This window comes from Bufo gargarizans, chromosome 3 (genome assembly GCF_014858855.1).
Source record: "Bufo gargarizans isolate SCDJY-AF-19 chromosome 3, ASM1485885v1, whole genome shotgun sequence".
In the NCBI taxonomy this organism is placed as follows: domain Eukaryota; kingdom Metazoa; phylum Chordata; class Amphibia; order Anura; family Bufonidae; genus Bufo; species Bufo gargarizans.
The window spans coordinates 157,882,180-157,898,342 of record NC_058082.1 but is presented as its reverse complement, the minus strand read 5'-3'; the positions used below and the strand labels follow the sequence as shown (position 1 = coordinate 157,898,342).

At 45.1% G+C, this 16,163-nt stretch overlaps 1 protein-coding gene across 5 annotated transcripts in view; it reads left to right on the top strand.

The window, feature by feature from the left end:
• Positions 1–16,163, top strand: part of SMARCC2 (SWI/SNF related, matrix associated, actin dependent regulator of chromatin subfamily c member 2) — a 79,816-nt gene that overhangs the window by 6,582 nt on the left and 57,071 nt on the right. For all 5 annotated transcript variants that reach the window (XM_044287929.1, XM_044287926.1, XM_044287928.1 and 2 more), the window contains exons 3-7: positions 1,335–1,420; positions 2,737–2,818; positions 3,833–3,925; positions 13,247–13,316; positions 13,739–13,808. In XM_044287929.1, the coding sequence (XP_044143864.1) occupies positions 1,335–1,420; positions 2,737–2,818; positions 3,833–3,925; positions 13,247–13,316; positions 13,739–13,808 (401 nt within the window). The remainder of the gene's footprint in view (positions 1–1,334; positions 1,421–2,736; positions 2,819–3,832; positions 3,926–13,246; positions 13,317–13,738; positions 13,809–16,163) is intronic.

The window sequence follows — 16,163 nt, the reverse complement described above, 5'->3', positions numbered from 1 at the left end:
ATTGCCAGACCATCGCTCTCATTTGAATACAGTGATTTGCTGCTCTTGCAGTCTCAGTGTTTAGTGCGCCTGCAACTCTACATGTTGAGATGAGCTGAAAAATTGACAGACAATCCACAGCGTAAGTTGACAAGCTGCTGATATTAAAACCGTACCATGGGTGAATTTCCACTGCAGATTCTTTTATTTTGTGGATGAGATCTCATGCACTTTGCTGATACTGTAAACCACTCAAATCCATGGTGACAAATCTGCAGCATCTGTGTCCTGTATAGACACACCCTTAAGCTGAGTTCACACGGGGGCGAGATTTCTGCGCGGGTGCAATGCGTGAGGTGAACGCATTGCACCCGCACTGAATCCGGACCCATTCACTTCTATGGGGCTGTGCACATGAGCAGTGATTTTCACGCATCACTTATGTGTTGCGTGAAAATCGCAGCATGCTCTATATTGTGCGTTTATCACGCAACGCAGGCCCCATAGAAGTGAATGGGGCTGAGTAAAAATCGCAAGCATCCACAATCAATTGCGGATGCGGTGCGATTTTCACGCATGGTTGCTAAGATGACAGTCTATTCACTGTATTATTATTTTCCCTTATAACATGGTTATAAGGGAAAATAATAGCATTCTTTAATACAGAATGCTTAGTAGGTGGTCAATTGAGGGTTAAAAAATAATTAACTCACCTTCTCCTCTTGATCGCGTAACTGCCGGTCTCTTCTTACTTCTTTAATCATGAGCTGCCGGCTAAAGGACCTGTGGTGACATCACATCACATGGTCCAATCACATGGTCCATAAACATGGTGATGGACCATGTGATTGGACCATGTGATCTGACGTTACCACAGGTCCTTTAGCCGGCAGCTCATGATTAAAGAAGTAAGAAGAGAGTGAAATCCGCACAAAGAAATGAAATGCTGCAGATTTCAAAATCAATTTCCTTATGAAACGAAAAAACCAAAGTGTACATGAGACTTGTCCAATCTCGTACACTTTGCTGGTACCGTATTACACTGAGGTTGTTCCGGCTAGTCTGCAACATGTGCAGGTGCCCTAACAAAGTAAAACCCGTTTGACAGAAATGAGTCTTCATACGGGCATGTTGGAGCCAAAATTAAACAGTTATGATGGGCAGTACTACTCATTCATTACTGCAGATAAGGTCCAAGATCATGGTGCCAGTTTTGAAAAACATTGAACATTCTGTGGATTTGAAAATCTGCAGCCTGATTGTTGTGGCTGTGGCTTTCTTGCAGATTTGTAGTGTGTAATTTATGTTTGAAATTTGTCATCATCTACTAAAATCGGATCATTCTCGCTTTGCAGATGAAATGCTTCCTAGATTTCAAAGTGGGTGGAGCTCTTTGTCATATCCTCGCTGCTGCTTATAAATTTAAGAGTGACCAAGGATGGTAAGAGACTTGTTTTACTCAGCGTTCTCACTATGTTGTGGCTTGAGAAGGATTGGGGAACATCTATGGTGAAATCTGATGAGCTGGAGTAGAACAGGATGTGCCAGCAGCAGTTATGCAAAATGGCAGGTGAAATCCTTTTGAAGAATTAAAGGGATTGTCCATTCTTTACAAATAAGGGCCTATTTTAAAGGATAACTGTCACACTTAGACCCTAATTTCAATTTTCATATATGTAGTTACTAATAACATGATATTCCAGAATCAGTTACTATTAGACTGACTTACCCCATGTTTAATAAGATTCAGCCCTTAGCAACCAGTCTGCATAAAACTGCAATTTCACTATTCAGTTAAGATGGCCGCCACTGCCCTCACCCTGAGGCTAATCCCGCCTGCCCTCACTAGCCAGTAACAATAGCCCCCCAAAAGTGTCAGTAACCAGAGCCCTCCCCCCTAAAGGGTTAATCTCCTGCAGCACAAAGGGGTCCTCTTACCACATGTTGCTGTCATTTATACACTGAGCAGATGGCAGATCTCCCTTCCCTGGTCTGCGCTGATTCGGCTCTGCATTGTCCAGCTCTGCTGGAGTGAGGGAGCGTCTGCCAAGCGCAGGGACAGGGAGAAGTGCACACAGCCCAGGCACTGTTATCAGCTGCTGGGGAGGACCTGGCTTTAATCATTACTGACAGCCAGGGACTGTAAGTAAATGTGACCTTGCACGCTGCGTGCTTCTGCCTCCTCCGTCCTTCAACACATAGACGGACCTGCATAGCAACCTGATTTTAAGCACAGGTAAAAATAGGCAGTACTGGGAACAGAAATGTGGAATTAAGGGGTAATTGAATACACAGTGAAAAGTTGAAATAGGGCCACCAAGGAGATATTAATCACCACAATCCAATACTCCCCCAAAAAAAGATGACAGTTATACTTTAAAGATAGGCCATGACTATCTAATCGACAAGGGTCCTACACCCCGCACCCCCACCGATCAGCTGTTCTGTAATAGCTTTGGTCTATTCGTCGTGCAGTGGACGGAGCGGGTTACTTTAGCACTGCTCCCATGGAAGTAGTGAAGTAGTGCTGCTGTAATCGGCTCCTGTCACTGCAGAATGGACAGAGCTGTGTACTTAAGTTCTGGCGCTGGAGCTACTGCAGAACAGCTGATAGATGAGGCATGTCGGACCCCAATGATCAGATAGTGATGGCCTATCCTGAGAATAAGTGGACAATTTCTCTAAGTCGCCCAACATTAAGAATTTAAGAATGACTTTTATTTGTCATCTCTAATTCCAGTTTCATGTTCCTTTTAGGCGTAGGTTTGATTTCCAGAACCCTTCACGCATGGATCGTAACGTAGAAATGTTCATGAACATTGAGAAGTCTCTTGTGCAGGTGTGAATGTCTTCTCTTTTCTTCTTGTGGGGGGGGGGGGGACGACGACCCGCTTGGTTTCCAGGTGTTTAGCTGAGGTTAACGAAGCCAAAGCCAGTAACAGATCATAAACAGAGGACACGTGTGAAGGGGAGGCCGAGTCTTCTTCTCTTTTTGCATTTCATAAAACCTAGTTGTAGAAATCCAGCCTTAGGGTCCATTCACATGTCCGTATCAATGGTCTGGATCCGTTCCGCAATTATGCGGAACGGTGCGGACCCATTCATTTTCAACGGGGCCGGAAAAGATGCGGATGGCACACATTGTGCTGTTTGCATTTCCGGTCCGCGGCTCCCCCCCCCAAAAAAGAGCATGTCCTATTCTTGTCCGCAGCTGCGCACAAAAATAGGAATCCTCTATATAGTGCCGGCGATGTGCGTTGTCAGTGTTTTGCGGTCCGAAATTTGCAGACTGCAAAACACTACAGACGTCTGAATGGACCCTTAGAAGCACTCCCGTGTAAGCGTGTCGTACTCATTGGCTGTTAGGGGGTTTTCCGTGATTTTCATGTTCATGGTATATCCTCAGGCTAGGTCATCAATATAAGATCGGTAGGGGTCTGACGCCTGGCACCCCACTGATCAGCTCTTTGAGGCAGCTGTGGCCTCCTTGCTGCTTGCCAAGCACAGCACTGTCCATTTGATAGAGGCTGGGCTTGGTATAGTATTTAAGACTCATTCACTTGATTGGGACTGAGCTGCTCTTCGGCCATGTGACCAGTGAACGTGACGTTACCTGGTCCTAGGAAGAGGCTTCAGCGCTCACTTAAGCCCTGCAGCCTCATCATACGGGTGTGGTGGGAGTCGGACCCCAGTCTATCTCATATTGGTGACCTACCCTGAGGATTGGCTATCAATGTGAAAACCCCTTTAGTGCCCCTTAGGGAGTAAAACATTGAATACCTTTTTATAGCTCGTTAATTACAAATTATGTTTGATGCATCTTCATTTTTAAAAAATTTTCTTAACCCATCAGAACAACTGTCTTTCCCGACCAAATATATACCTTCATCCAGACATAGACTCGAAACTGCAGAGCAAGCTGAAAGACATTGTGAAAAGACACCAGGTAATAAAGTGAGACTGTTCAATATTGTTTAGTGTGTGGATATCAAATTCTTGCATAGGACTGCTAAGAATGTGTGTAATGCATCAACATTTTTAATGCTTTTCATGTCAACAATATAACCACTAGAGCTTAAAGGTTTGTCCAGAATTCCCTTCTATTTTAAATTCCCCACCCTTGCCCGCCAGACCTGTGATCACATCCATTCCGGAAGTTTATGTGCAGGGACTGAAGAGCTGTGAAGACAGAGGTGGATCCAGGGAGCCAGAACCAAGTGGCTGGGAGCAGGTAAGTATTCCTCTCTTCACAGGTCCGGTGGTGAGGAGGGAATTTAAAATAGAAGGGAATCCTAGACAGCCTTTTTAAATCTTGATGCCAGTATTCAGTGGGCAATATTTGGGGCGCAGCACTAGTTTACTTTCTAGTTCTGTGTGTCTGTAAAGCCTCATTCACATGTCAGTCTTTTGGTCAGTGATTTCCATCCGTGATTGTGAGCCGAAACACAATTGAAGCCTCCACAGACATAAGGTATAAGGGAAGGATCTGCACCGGTTCTGTGTTTGGCTCAAAACCACTGATGGAAGTCACTGACCGAACACTGACTGTGTGAATGAGGCATAAGGGAGGGAAAATCTCTAAGTGACATCAGAAAGAAAGCTTAAAAGTTCATGTTACTGTCATCTCTCCCCCTGTACAGCCTGCAGTAATCCCAGGAGGAGGGGGAATACAGGAACTTTCCGTCATGTTGTCCCCCTTCTTAGTAATTTGGGATTCTCTCTGCATGGAGGTGTAGGCATGAATGACATTTACTCTTTGATGCCAAATTGCATGAAGGCACAAAAGAGTGTAAAGTACTGGATGCATTCTTGCTTTGTGCTAGGTATATACTTTCTGAAAAATATATGGGAATATCATGTTTTGTTTTTTGTTGGGTCATTGAGGTGCATTGCAGTAATGCAGCGCTGCAACTCGGGGGCTTCTTTCTTCATTATGCAAATGACTCATTGGCCCACAAGCAAGAAGCAGGGAGGAATCATGTGTTCAGATAGAAAAAATGACGGATATTCTAAAAACAAATATATAGCACTATATTCTATAGTGCTATATATTCATTTTTGACCCACGTCTGTATTGATCGCGTAATATTACGCGATCATTACCTTGCCGACTTTCGAGTAAAAAAAAAAAAAAAAAAGTAGAATATAACGAATATTTGAATTCGCGAATATTCTACAAAATATTTGCGAAGTATCACAAATTCGAATATGACCCCTGCCGCTCATCACTACTAGTGAGGAGTCCGACCAGCCTATAAAGTGTTGACACTGCGCTGCTAAGTAAAAGATCCAAGGATTTGGTACAGCCGGTACCCCCACCATCTTGGCATACTGCAATGTCTCCAATCCTAGGCTGACCCCCCCCCCCCCCCCCGCCATACTAAATCCCTGAAGATGGATTTAATTTTATGGAATCTATCCAGGGGCGACCAGACAGGGGCGTTATGGAGTATGTATAGGAGTTGAGGGATCATTACCATCTTGAGAAGATTAACTCTTCTCACTATTGATAGAAACAACTTACACCATGCTCTTGTCTTCACTCTACATTTTGCCAGCAGTGGATGCAAATTTAGCTCCTGAAAGTCTGTGAGCCTAGGCGAAATTTGAATCCCTAAATACTTAATACTCTCAACACGTGGGATATTGTTAGCGATGGCCGTGGCAGACTCGGCCTGTCCATTAATGGGCATCAGTGCTGATGTTTAAGAAAGGGGTGGTGCGAGGAAGGGGTGATGCGATACCCCGAAACATGTCTAGCCTAGACAGGACCCCAAAGTTTGGACCATTTGTGAAGCTGGAGAACTGACTTGATTGTCGCAAAGAAGGAATCGTCTGTCACACAAATGGTTTATTCGAAATACAACCTGTAAGGCGTGAGTCCATGGGGAAGGCCTGAATACACGTGTCAAACAAATTGCCCTATTATTTCTTTCGTCGACTTATCAAGGGAGACGGTAAGACCGTTCGATTTTATCCAGCTATTGAAATTCACATTGACTCATAGTCCAGTGGGACGCCGCTGGTGGATGCCATAAGCGGGACGCCGCTTAAAGTTTGTGCAGTCTATTTCACATTGAGACTGTAGCATTCTCGGATACCCCTGATATTATATCGAATGGGACAATATTAGCGGACACCGTTTTATCGCTACCAATAGTTACATGACTTTCCCTTACAAATATTTGGCTGAATATTTATACAAACATTTTATTATCGATTTTTTTCCATTTTATTCCTCGAATTTTATTACATTTTATATCTTTATCCAGGTGTTTTACAGAGTTATACTGCATGTTGTGTATTACGATATATTGTTAGTTAGTGTTTACCCTTACCGCCAGTACATACTGTTATTTATTGATATTTTATGATAATATATGCTAATAAATTTCAACTGGTCCAGATATCCTGAGAGTGCCCAGTTTATTCTTACTCTATTTAAGTGCTGATGTTTGCCAGTTAATAGTAAGGCCCGACAACCTACCAAGCTGGTCTATAAGAGCCATAGTGGCCGACAGGGAAGTTGACGTATCTCCCGAAAATAGTAGTGTATCATCAGCATACAGGACAATTTGATTATGTACCTGCCCATATTGAAACCCCCTATTGTCAGAAGATTTCCGTACCACCGCCTCCAAGGGCTCTATGGCTATTGCGAACAGTAGGGGCGACAGTTTGACGTCGGACATAAGAAAAGATATGGGTCTATACGAGTCGGGGAATTTCGGGTTCTTCCCTGGCTTTGGTATCACTACTATTAGCGCCTCCTGCATAGAGTCAGCGACAGAGCCCACCTCAAAAGAATAGTTAAAAACCCTCAGCAGTTCCGGCAGCAGCACTCCCTGGAATCTCTTATACAGTCAGGTCCATAAATATTGGGACATCGACACAATTCTGTTGGCTCTATACACCACCACAATGGATTTAAAATGAAACGAACAAGATGTGCTTTAACTGCAGACCGTCAGCTTTAATTTGATGGTATTTACATCCAAATCAGGTGAACGGTGTAGGAATTACAACAGTTTGCATAAGTGCCTCACACTTGTTAAGGGACCAAAAGTAATGGGACAAAATAATATTCATAAATCAGATTTTCACTTTTTAATACTTGGTTGCAAATCCTTTGCAGACAATTACAGCCTGAAGTCTGGAACGCATATACATCACCAGACGCTGGGTTTCATCCCTGGTGATGCTCTGCCAGGCCTCTACTGCAACTGTCTTCAGTTCCTGCTTGTTATTGGGGCATTTTCCCTTTAGTTTTGTCTTCATCAAGTGAAATGCATGCTCAATCGGATTCAGGTCAGGTGATTGACTTGGCCATTGCATAACATTCCACTTCTTTCCCTTAAAAAACTCTTTGTTTGCTTTGGGTCATTGTCCATCTGCACTGTGAAGCGGCATCCAATGAGTTCTGAAGCATTTGGCTGAATATTAGCAGATAATATTGCCCGAAACAATTCAGAATTTATCCTGCTGCTTTAGTCAGTGGTCACATCATTGATAAATACAAGAGAACCAGATCCATTGGCAGCCATACAAGCCCACGCCATGAGACTACCACCACCATGCTTCACTGATGAGGTGGTATGCTTAGGATCATGAGCAGTTTCTTTCCTTCTCCGTACTCTTCTCTTCCCATCACTCTGGTACAAGTTGATCTTGGTCTGATCTGTCCATAGGACGTTGTTCCAGAAATGTGAAGGCTTTTTTAGATGTTGTTTGGCAAACTCTAATCTGGCCTTCTGATGGGTTTGGTTTGTTTTGTTTTTTTCAGCCTAATGATGGCTTACTTCACTGATAGTGACAGCTCTTTGGATCTCATCTTGAGAGTTGACAGCAACAGATTCCAAATGCAAATAGCACACTTGAAATGAACTCTGGACCTTTTATCTGCTCATTGTAATTGGGATAATGAGGGAATAACACACACCTGGCCATGGAACAGCTGAGGATCCAATTGTCCCATTTCTTTTGGTCCCTTAACAAGTGGGAGGCACATATGCAAACTGTATCTCCTACACCTTTCACCTGATTTGGATGTAAATACCCTCAAATTAAAGCTGACAGTCTGAAGTTAAAGCACATCTTGTTTGTTTCATTTCAAATCCATTGTGGTGGTGTATAGAGCCAAAAATGTTAGAATTGTGTCGATGTCCCAATATTATGGACCTGACTGTATAGCTCTACCGGAACGCCATCAGATCCCGTAGCTTTGTCATTGGCCATATCTTTTAAAGCCTCCACTAGTTCCTCCAAATTAATAGGTGCTTCTAATTGTTCCTTCGCCTCTGCCGATAATTTAGGTAGTTCGGCCTCCCTTAAAAATGTTAGTAACTCCGCCTCCGAACCAGAGGCAATAGAAGTATAAAGAGAGGAGTAAAAACACCTCAGGACACCCAGGATATCATCGGTACCCACACACGACTTCCCCTGGGGATCTACTAATTCAGTTATACATGTCGATCCTTGTTGGACCCAAGAGATAACTGATAACATATGGCCCACCTTTTCTCCTTCTGTGAACAGATGTTGTTTATAAAAGATGCGTTTCCTATTAGCAGACTGAAGCAAATGACATCTTAATTGCTCCTGCACTTCTCTCGGTGCTCTGCTGGTAGACTGTGACGGTGCTGCCCCAAAGGCCTCCTCCGCATCAGCCACAGCTTTATGAGTCCTAACATCTGCTTCCCTAGACCGAGTTTTATGTGTACTAATGGACTTAATCAAAAGCCCCCTCAAATAAGCTTTCATTGCCTCCCACACTGCATGTGGAGACACCGTACCCGCATTAAATGTAAAGTACTCCGGTTGGGCATCATTCATGTTTGTCAGATCCCCCAGAATCTGCAGCCAAATTGCATTACACTTCCACATTTTCGGCCCCAGCCTGCCCCCCTTCCAGACAAGTCCAACTCCACCCTCAGTAGGGAATGATCTGATAACGATCTAGGCTGATAATCAGAGGACTGGACCATCGGAAACATTGCATCATTCGCAAGTGCCAGATCTTTTCGGGACAGACTATATGTGGACGAGCTGCAGGAATATTTACGTTCTGCAGGATACCGCACCCTCCACGCCTACCTCTTTCATATTATTACATAACGCAGAACTTCCTGGTGATCTCCCAGTTCCTTCCACCCTGCACCTATCTAGACGTTCATCAGATGCACAATTATAATCCCCGACAATCAGCCACAGGATTCCCGGATGCTCTGCCATAAAGTCTAATATCAATCTCAGGGGAGTCGATGAGAACGGCGGGGGAATATATATTGCCACCAACATTATTTGAATACCTTAAATGCTGCATAATACTGTCACGGCTGTGTCACGGTATTGTTGTTCGCCGTGACATGTGAGTTGTGCATGCTGGTTGCCAGGGGCAACGTGGTGTTGTTGCTGCATGTTTTTACCTTTTCTCCTGGTTCTTTCCCTGTCTGGTGCTGATGGGGTTAACTACCTGTCTGGGTGTGGCCACTAGTGGTTTATATTGCCTGTGGCTTTCAGGATGGAGTCAGTTGTACTCCAGCCTTTGTTGGTGCTGGAGCTTTGCTCCTTTCCTGGGTGTTCCATCTGCCCAGTCCTTGAGGGCCACCTAGTGGGACATACTGTCACGGTGGGGAGTGGGGGGAAACTCCCCACCGAACACCAGTTTGAAGCGGGAAGAGCAACTAGGCCTGGACACAGGGAAAATGGAGCAGGTTACCTCCTAATCCACCCTAATCCTGGACCTGACTCCTACCCGTATGAGCGAACCCAGGTGGTAGGACGGCTCATACCCAGGAACCTCGGACCCTGGAATCCCTGAATAGCCCTAGGGATAACGTCAGGGCCTGAGACATCCAAGACACAGAAGAACAGAAGTCTCCACAGGCCTAGATGCAAAGGACAGTGAGACGCAACTGAATCGTCAGGCAAGAACCAGAACCACTAGCACTTACTTGCTGCAGCAACAACGACTGGAACCCGTGCCAATGTACTGGAACCCACACACCAACCAGTTGCCTGGTTCTTGCCTGCCGATCCAGTTGCGGCTCACTGTCCCCCATTTCCTTTGCATCTAGGCCGGTGGAGACTGCTGTTTGACCGTGTCTTGGAGAAACAGGATGTCTCAGGCCCTGACATTATCCCTAGGGCTATTCAGGGATTGCAGAGTCTGAGGTTCCTGGGTATGAGCTGTCCTACCATCTGGGTCCGCTCATATGGGTAGGAGTCAGAGCCAAGATTAGGGTGGCATTAGGAGGTGACCTGCTCCATTTTCCCTGTGTCCAGGCCTCGTTGCTCTTCCCGCTTCCAATTGGTGTTCGGGGGGGAGTCGTCCCCCCCCCCCCACTCTCTACCGTGATAATACACAGATGAACCTCCCCTCCTCGTCTAGGAACTGTTCAATACATTCAAATCTGACATTTTTGTGTACTAATATACTTACTCCCCTGGATTGTGATGAAAAGACCTTGTGGGCCGAGTATCCTACCGACTTCCGTAGCCAATGTACTATGCTTTTAGTTAAGTGCATTTCCTGTAAACAGCATATGGCAGGTTGAAAACGCAATAGGTAATTGAAAATACTGTGACCCTTGTTATTGTCAGCCAGGCCCCTCACATTCCAGCTGAGTATCCTAATCGTACGGGTCATATTCCAGAATTAAGGCAGAACAGTCATCCCCACCTGTTAAGAACCTCCTCAGCATTAACACAGAGCAACATATTATTCCCATAACCATGCTGGAGTGAGTACCCTCCCCTATTCCCTTGCCATAAATATTGGATCTGCTCCGAAAGCCATAACCCTAACTCTTTCTTCGAATAGGGCAATCCTAAGCAACCTTGCCCACCTTTGTAGACAGCATAGCATGTTCAGCCCTACAATTCCCAACCTCAGAAACATAAACTGTTATCAACACCTCAACTCTCACTCCTGCATCAGAGGAACTGATAGTACTGATTCGACAATCTGACGGACATTTTACTATGGTCCTGTGATGAGTTGTCCTCGTGGACAATCTGATAAAAAGAGAGAGAAAAAAAAAGAAAAGAAAAAGGGGCATAGGAAAATGCCCCAAGAAGCCGGATGGAACAACAAAAGCATATCCTCCTAGATGCCAACTTTTCAGGTAGCCTTGTTTTGCTCTTTCAATTGTTTTTCATGGCAATCCAGCCATTGTGCCGCCTCTTCTGAATCCTCAAAGAACCGTGTAGATCCCAGGGCCACCACTCTTAATTTAGCCGGAAACAGCATAGAATATTGGATTTGCAGATTTAAGTTTCCTCTTAACATCCACGAAACGTGTCCTCCTCTTCTGGACCTCTATAGAATAGTCCGGGAAGATGGAAATTTTAGCTTCATTTATGACCAGATCTGTACGGTCACGTGATTGTGGCAAGATGGTGTCTCTGTCCTTAAAATGCAGTATTTTAGCAAGCATTGGTCTCGGTGGCCTACCAGGTGGTAGTGGTCTTGTGGGCACCCTATGAGCCCTTTTCCACGGCATAAAGTGAGGATAGTCCTTTGTCCTGAAACTTCTGATAGATCAATTTTTCTATATAGTCTGTGGCATTCACACCTTCCGTCTTTTCTGGGATGCCCACTATTCTGATATTATTGCTGCGTGATCTATTCTCTAAATCATCAGCCTTGGCAAAAAGGGCAGCAATATCTCTTGCCGTCGACTTAGAAGCAATCTTGAGAGGTCTAACCTCATCTTCCATCACCGACAACCTCCTTTCTACTTCTGAAGTTCTCTCAGGCTACTTTCACACTTGCGTTCGGGGCTCCGCTTGTGAGTTCCGTTTAAAGGCTCTCACAAGCGGCCCCGAACGCATCCGTACAACCCTAGTGCATTCTGAGTGGATGCGGATCCGCTCAGAATGCATCAGTCTGGCAGCGTTTGGCCTCCGCTCCGCTCAGCAGGCGGACACCTGAACGCTGCTTGCAGCTTTCGGGTGTCCGCCTGGCCGTGCGGAGGCAAACGGATCCGTCCAGACTTACAATGTAAGTCAATGGGGACGGATCCGTTTGAATTTGACACTATATCGCTCAATTTTCAAACGGATCCGTCCCCCATTGACTTTCAATGTAAAGTCTGGACGGATCCGTCTGCGGCTACTTTCACACTTAGATTTTTTTTTACAATATAATGCAGACGGATCCGTTCTGAACGGAGCCACCGTCTGCATTATATGAGCGGATCCGTCTCAGACGGATCTGCTCTGAACGCAAGTGTGAAACTATTTTATGCATGTAATTTCTTATCAGGGATATAGCTTCCCTTAGACTTCCCACTTGGATATTAAGTGCTTTGAGGGTGGTGTTGCAGCTGACAACTGCCACCATATCTTTTAAGAGTGGGTTCTTGTTCTGCGGCGGTGTGGGAGGCAGTTTTCCCCTGTGTGGATTCTCTTGTAATAGGGTCCTCACGGCCATTAGCTCCCTCACCCTCTTCATCGGATGAACGCTCCTGGGCAGAGGAGGACATTGTTGCTGTCACTGAGCTCTGGGACCAGTCCCTCACCCCTTCCAACACCCTGTCAAATCTGCTGAGTCGCGCTGCAGCGCTCCTGCTCACCACCTCATGTGGGCCCTCCTCCTCCTTCACGTCAGAGCCATGTTGGTTATGATCCACTCGGTCAGATCGCGAGGAGTTCTTGCCCTTCTTTGGCATTTTTGCACACTGATGAGCAACGCAGATGGATCCCCCTCTTTTAGGCACACTTTCAAGGTGTTTCCCGTCCTCCAGGTATTTTTTTTCAGCAGGATGCATTAGGATGCTGACGGGAGCGCTCTGAGGCCACGTCCCACCACAAATGGCCTTTTTAAAAGTGTTATTGTATTTGCCACAGCATTATTAGCTAGGGAGGCTTGTTTCAGGCACTGCCTGCTATTGGTTACACCCCCATCACCAGATGTTTTGATCCGTGCTATGGGGAGATGCGGCGGCCGTGTCGGCATCAGAAGCGACGCGCGTACTGGGGAGCGGGGAAGTATGACTCAGTATGATGGGCCCGGGCATTTTGAGGGGCATTTTAGGGGTTGGATAACCCCTTTAAGTATTAGTAATTTATGTTGGTACCCCTGAATATGCAGTGGCATATCATGGTTTGTTTTTTTTTTTGTTTTTTTTAAGAGTACTTGTTTGCATAGTTGTATGATAGAAATCCTCACAAAAGCAACAGGTTATCTGTTTACTTAGTTTGTAGTATATATTATGTGTGTTTTATGTTCTATCCTATTTTCAGTGTTTTTGATTATTTGCAGGGCACAGTAACGGAGGACAAAAGTCATGCATCCCATGTCGTCGTTCCAGTTCCTGGCTCCTTGGAGGAAGGTTAGAATATCATTGTGGTTCATTGTGAGTTCACTAGCTTAAGCTTACCCTTATGCTGGAAAAGGAATACCACTTTAATAGGGCATCTTACCCAAGGGTGCCGTAAATGTTGCTAGTTCTACTCCATCCTGTTGTTACGGTGGTGATGGTGGTCAACTGTTAGCAGGAAATACTTGCTTTGTCTTGAGATGCTCATGGACCTTTGTAGAAAGCTGGTGTCTCCATATAACATTGTGTTTGTAATATTGAGCCAATGCAAGAGAAAATTCATAGCTTCAGATTCCTGATCAGAAGTTTCTAATAATTGGTGCACGTTTGATATACGTGATGTAATTTGTTTTAAATACAGGTGACCTGCTTTGAATGCTATATAGATATGTTGTCACTGCACTTACGCTTTTGTGATGGTGTTCTCTGTTTAGAGGAATGGGTGAGACCCATACTGAAGAGAGACAAGCAGGTTCTTCTTCACTGGGGTTATTATCCAGATAGGTAAGTGTGTATAATGATTACATCCTTAAAGGGCATCTGTCAGCAGATTTGTCCCTATGTACACTGGCTGAGCTGTTACATGTGCACTTGGCAGCTGAAGGCATCTGTGTTGGTCCCATGTTCGTATGTGCCGCACATGCAACAGGTCAGCCAGTTTTATAGGTACAAATCTGCTGACAGATGCCCTTTAAGACCTCATCCTTCTTTTCCACTATGGTGTCCTGTGTGAATGAGCAGCGGTCCTGAGTGGTTCATCACACCTCAGTACCCCTATAAGCCAACTCAATAACCCATGCATGGATGTAAAAAGGGTTGTCCTGTGTATGGAAGACAGCTCACCTGTTAAAACGCCCTCCACTGCAGCACTGCAACTCCTGGCGGTCTTTAGGATAGACCATCATTATCAGATCGGTCAGTCCGACACCCCACACCCCTGTCGATCAGCTGTTAGCTTATATCTCCAGTGGAGAAAGTCAGCATTTGAACTACACAGTTTTGTCCAGCGCTATAGTTAAAGGCGTACTAAAGCTAAAAATATAAATTGGCACAAATTTAAATAACATTTAGGGGAACATTTATTAACAGGTATACGCCACAATAGTGGCGTATTTAAGTTGCACATTTTGTCCCATCCCATTTTGCAGCAAAATTTTAGACTTTTCCCCACTCACGCTACTTACCAAAGTGGCAAGAAAAGTGAGCGTGGTGTGGGCGAGGAAGTGGGCGGGCCAGCAGGCCTGGCTCATTTATCATTTTTCACACTGGTTTTTGGAGTGGAAACTGGCTTAAATTTACGCCTGCAAGCGTGCTGGTGTAGATTTAAAAAGGACCTTTCACCGATTATGACACTGTGAACTAAGAATACAGACATGTAGAGCGGCGCCCGGGGATCTCACTGCCCTTACTATTATCCCTGGGCGCCGCTCCGTTCTCCCGCTATTCCCTCCGGTATCTCCAGCCACTAAGTTATAGTAGGCAGAGATTGCAGTCACTAAATTATGGTAGGCAGAGTCTGCCCTTGTTCTGCTCTAGCGCTGGCCAATCGCAGCGCAGAGCTCACAGCCTGGGAGGTTATTTTCTCCCAGGCTGTGAGCTCTGCAATGCGATTGGCCAGCACTACAGAAGAACAAGGGCAGACTCCGCCTACCATAACTTTGTGACCGGAGATACCGGAGGGCATAACAGGAGAACGGAGCGGCCCCCAGAGATAATAGTAAGTGCAGTGAGATCCCCGGGCGCCGCTCTCCATGTCTGTATTCTTAGTTCACAGTGTCATAATCAGTAAAAGGTCCTCTTTAAAGTGTCTATGTCACCAGACATACTGGCTGGTAAGGCTCATCATGCTGATTTAAAAGTATACCCTTCTATTGTCTGTATGCTAAACAGCTGCAGCGATATCTATCTGTGTTTTTATTCATATGCAAATGAGAAATTGGAGCACCAGAGAGTGAGGCTGAATCCTTTGAGCACTGCTTTGTAACACCCCCTGTGCTGTGCACATGCCCCCTTTACCTTGATTGACAGGTCTAGACATTCTGAGGGCAGAGCTGTGCCTAGTATGTAAATATCATATACACTATGTACTATAGCTTCACCACACTGAGAGATGCTCAGAAAGCTAACCTACATATTACTGCTTGATTCACAAGCCCAATATATGATTATTAAGAGACCAGTATAGGCAAAGAAAAAAAAATATATCTCTGTGATAATATTATAGCTTGGTGGTAAGTTTATGGTTTTGTATATAGGGATTCCAGGTTTGAATCCTGGAAGAGACTTCTATTTTTTTATTTTTTTATTCTATATTTAAAGAGAACCATTTATTGGTCCGGACATTATCATGTAACAGCGGGTTGTGTATGGCATAGTGAAGCCATGTTACATCGCCTACTGTGCCCCCCCCCTTTCTGGTTTCCCGCCTGGTATGAAAATTTATACCATCGGTACAGGATGGAGGAGATGGCCTTGTTTCTCAATGGTGTCTCCTTCTCCCTTGCTGTGAGCTGTCCAATTGCAGCGGAGAACGTCGCAGCCAGGGAGAAAACAGGGCCGTCTCCTCCTCCCTCTACCAATGGTATAAATTTACATACCGGACTGAAAACCAGTAAGTGGGGCACAGTGGGCGATTCATCGGTCACATGGCCTAGGAGCAGCTCAGCTTCCTCAAACAGCTGATTGGTGGGGGTGCTGGGAAGTCAGACCCCTACCTATCTAATATTGATGGCCTAGGTCATTAATATGTAAATCCCGGAGAAGCTCTTCATTGATTGTTTTTACCTATCATTGGTTAGAGTTAGTGTCCATTCACACGTCCGTTTTTTCTTTCCTGATCTGTTCCGTTTTTTGCGGAAC